Genomic DNA, 4,022 nt, shown 5'->3' on the forward strand with positions numbered 1-4,022 from the left:
CTCCGCGCAGAAAGCCAGATTCAACAGCAAAAAAAAGGTCGATCTAAACGGCAAATGAGTCCTATAGCTGGTCTACAAGTGCAAGAGGCAAGGGACCTAATTACGTTGAGAAATGAGCAATTAAATGTGGATGAAGGAGGTCCTAGTAGTTCTACTCCGCTCGCTTCTGGAGCCCGAAAACGTGCGCCACCAAGGTGTAGTGAATGTGGTATACAGGGCCATATTCGAACTGGGTGTCCTAATCGCCGTCAAACTTAGTTTAATTAAAAATATTAAGAATTGCGTTGTTGGGAATAGCTTCAAGTTCGACAAGTATCTATATTTTTGATGGGTGATCGGATGACCCGGGATGATCGGACGACCCGGGAATTACGTTATAAAGGAAATGATGACTAAGCGAGGTCGACCCCTAGGGGCAGGCGGTACCAGGGGTCAGTATGCTCCGACAGTTTTCGCGGATAACGTGCTACCAGGGAACGGGTGGACCCGCTCTCGACACCAGTGTGACTCGAATTTGGACATAGACGTTTCCTACTCAGGAAATCAGCCTTCATGGCGAAACTGATAAATCCCTTAGTTATTATCCCATTGAGCAGCATGCTGTGCCAGCATCCGCGCTGCGCCTCCATGGGGCGGCTATTGCAGACCTGTTATTGGTGAGTACAAGCGTGAGGCCGCAGACGCAAACACTCCTCAACTGTCTCGCGACCTCAGCTCTGCTCACCCTCATGTCGACGTCTTCATACCATAGCCGTGGCACAGGTATCCAGCAAGCTCTACCTTATTCTTCTAATATTCTTTGCAGGTTTTTCCGAAATGCGACCGAAAAGCCGCAATGATTTTGCGATCGCGATCATCTGCGCCCTCCCCCTTGAGGCTGAGGCTGTTGAGGCCCTGTTCGACGAACATTACGATCGACTAGGAACACACTACAGCAAAGCACCAGGCGATGCGAATGCGTACATAAATGGAAGGCTTGGCAAACATGACGTGGTCTTGTGCTATATGCCAGAAATGGGAAAGAGAAGTGCAGCAGGTGTTGCCTCTAGCCTGAAGATCAGCTACAGGGGCGTCAAGCTTGCCCTGGTGGTTGGTATTTGTGGGGGTGCGCCTTCTCCACCTGAGTATCACGAGATATTCTTAGGTGATGTGATTATCGGCGATTCGGTGATCGAATATGATTTCGGCAGGCAATACCCTGGTGGTTATCAAAGGAAGACTGGCGTTCAAAACACGCTGGGAAGGCCAGTTCAAGAGATTCGGGCACTTTTAAACGGCCTCCGTGCTGAGAATTCTCGCAGTGAACTTCTGAACCAGACACAACAATATCTTCAAGTTCTCCAGCAAAAACAGGCGAGGTGGAGTCACCCAGGAGTCAGTGATGTGCTTTTTAGGGCCTCCTACCTTCACAAACATTATAGCCACACTTCTCCTGCTGAATGTTCCTGCGTTGAAAGCAACTCACCAGAGCAGATCTGTGAAAAGGCGTTAGAAAAGGACTGTGACGAGCTTGATTGTGATAGTGGCCAACAAGTCCGATATCGAGATATATCTAAAGCCAATCAGACGTCTATATATATTGGACCAGTTGCTTCTGCCGACACGGTGATGAAGTCTGGACAGCATCGAGATGAAATAGCCAGAAAAGAGAAGGCCATCGGATTTGAAATGGAGGGAGCAGGGGTATGGGACAACATCCCATGTATCATCATCAAGGGTGTGTGTGACTATGCTGATAGCCACAAGAACAAGTTGTGGCAGGCGTACGCAGCCGCGACCGGAGCCTCGGTGGCAAAGGCTTTCTTGGAGTACTGGGTGCCTGAAAGCCGAGAAGGTGAGTCAAGTTTTCAGGAGTACTCTTAAGAAGCCTTTCTAAGCTAGGCCCCGCTGACAACTCGTCAGCCAGCCATATTGTTTTCAGGAATATTCCTTTACCGAAGAACGAGGGGTTTGTTGGCCGTGGTGAACAGCTTAGTCAGCTTGAAGAGCTGTTGTTTTCCCCAGGCTGCCAACACAAGGCTGCAGTCACCGGCCTTGGTGGTGTCGGTAAAACACAGATTGCACTAGAATTCGCGTGCCGGACCCAGCAGACGCGACCAGAGTGCTCAATTTATTGGATCCCAGCTACGAACTTTGAGACCCTCCAACGAACGTATTTCCACATTGCCCAGCAGCTACGGTTGCCAGGACTCGAGGAAGAGGGAGCAGATGCCAAGAAGCTTGTCAAGGATTACCTCTGCGACAGTAGCGCGGGCCAATGGTTGCTAATATTCGATAATGTGGATGACATCAACATGTGGTTTGGCAAGCCCGAAGGTACCACCGAGCCATGCCGGTTGAGCGACTATGTTCCATGGAGTAGGACAGGCAGCGTTCTATTTACTACGCGTTTCAAGAAAATCGCCTCTAAGCTTGCGATGCAAAATGTGATCAGAGTCTCAGAATTGGACGAGGCCAGAGCGCTAGAGCTTCTTAACGAACGGCTGGTGGATAAATCTCTGTTACAAGATAGGAATCAAGCTGCGCTGCTTCTTAAGCAGCTCACTTACCTTCCGTTAGCAATCGTACAGGCTGCTTCTTATATCAATGAGAACTGTCTGAGTGGGCTCTCGGACTACCTATCGCTCTTATCTACAAAGGAAGAAGAGGTGATTAACCTGTTAAGTGAGGAATTCGAGGACGATTGGCGTCCTTACAACACTACGAATCCAGTGGCCGCCACATGGCTTATATCCTTTGAGCGTGTACAGCGTACCAATCGCCTCGCTACTGATATTTTGTCTTTCATGGCATGCATAGAGCCGACAGAAATTCCCGAGTCTCTTCTACCACTGCCACAAGGGGAGTCCCGTAAGGCATTGGTCGAATCCATCGGGGTGCTGGAGGGGTATGCCTTTGTGACCAGGCGGCCTACCAAATCATTCGACCTGCATCGACTTGTTCACCTTGCGACGCGCAATTGGCTGAGAAAAAGTGGAAGTCTGTCAAAGTGGACCCTCGCAACCCTTACAAGACTAGAAGAGATCTTCCCTGACGCTGATCATACAAACAGAGGCAAGTTGAAGACCTATTTACCACACGCACTAGGACTTTTAAGGAAAGAAGAAGTCCAAGGCATTTGGCGAAGCTATGATCTGCTTTACAAAGTTTCAATATGCCTTCTAGCGGATGGCCGAGCGACAGAAGCCGTGCAGTACCTTGAAGAATGTTGTGACTGGGACAAAAGAAAATATGACGAAGAGCACCCATCTCGACTCGCTTCTCAGCATGAGCTCGCGCGTGCATATCAAGCCAATGGCCAGGTCAAGCAAGCAGTGGAGCTTCTAGAGCATGTGGTTGCAGTTAAGGAAAGAACACTAGCTGAAGAGCACCCTGATCGACTCACTTCTCAGCATGCGCTCGCGCGTGCATATCAAGCCAATGGCCGGATCAAGCAAGCAGTGCAGCTTCTGGAGCATGTGGTTATAGTTCGGGAAAGGACACTAGCTGAAGATCACCCTTCTCGACTTGCTTCTCAGCATGAGCTCGCGCGTGCATATCAAGCCAATGGACAGATCAAGCAGGCAGTGGAGCTTCTCAAGCATGTGGTTGCAGTCCAGGAAAGAACACTAGCTGAAGAGCACCCTGATCGACTTGCTTCTCAGCAGGCGCTCGCTGGTGCATACCGAGCCAATGGCCAGATCATGCAGGCAGTGGAGCTTCTGGAGCATGTGGTCGCACTCCAGTACAAGACACTGGCTGAAGAGCACCCATCTCGACTCGACTCTCAGCATGCACTTGCTGGTTCCTATCGAGCCAATGGACAGATCAAGCAAGCAGTAGAGCTTCTGGAGCATGTGGTTGCAGTCCGGGAAAGAACACTGGCTGAAGAGCACCCTGATCGACTCACTTCTCAGAATGCACTTTCTCGTGCATATCGATCCAGTGGCCAGATTAAGCAAGCAGTGGAGCTTCTGGAGCATGTGGTTGCACTCCAGTACAAGACACTGGCTGAAGAGCACCCTGATCGACTCGCCTCTCAG

General features: G+C 50.1%; 1 protein-coding gene across 1 annotated transcript in view; it reads left to right on the forward strand.

Moving 5' to 3' along the window:
• Window positions 1–816: 816 nt before the first annotated feature.
• BJX68DRAFT_273615 (uncharacterized protein) overlaps window positions 817–4,022 on the forward strand; it is a gene marked incomplete at both ends in the record, with an annotated part of 3,926 nt that continues 720 nt past the window's right edge. Inside the window, 2 exons of the mRNA XM_071047501.1 lie at window positions 817–1,834; window positions 1,903–3,962. Of these exons, the coding sequence (XP_070891949.1) occupies window positions 817–1,834; window positions 1,903–3,962 (3,078 nt within the window). The remainder of the gene's footprint in view (window positions 1,835–1,902; window positions 3,963–4,022) is intronic.

Source organism: Aspergillus pseudodeflectus (genome assembly GCF_044049435.1).
Source record: "Aspergillus pseudodeflectus strain CBS 756.74 chromosome Unknown BJX68scaffold_124, whole genome shotgun sequence".
Lineage (NCBI taxonomy): Eukaryota > Fungi > Ascomycota > Eurotiomycetes > Eurotiales > Aspergillaceae > Aspergillus > Aspergillus pseudodeflectus.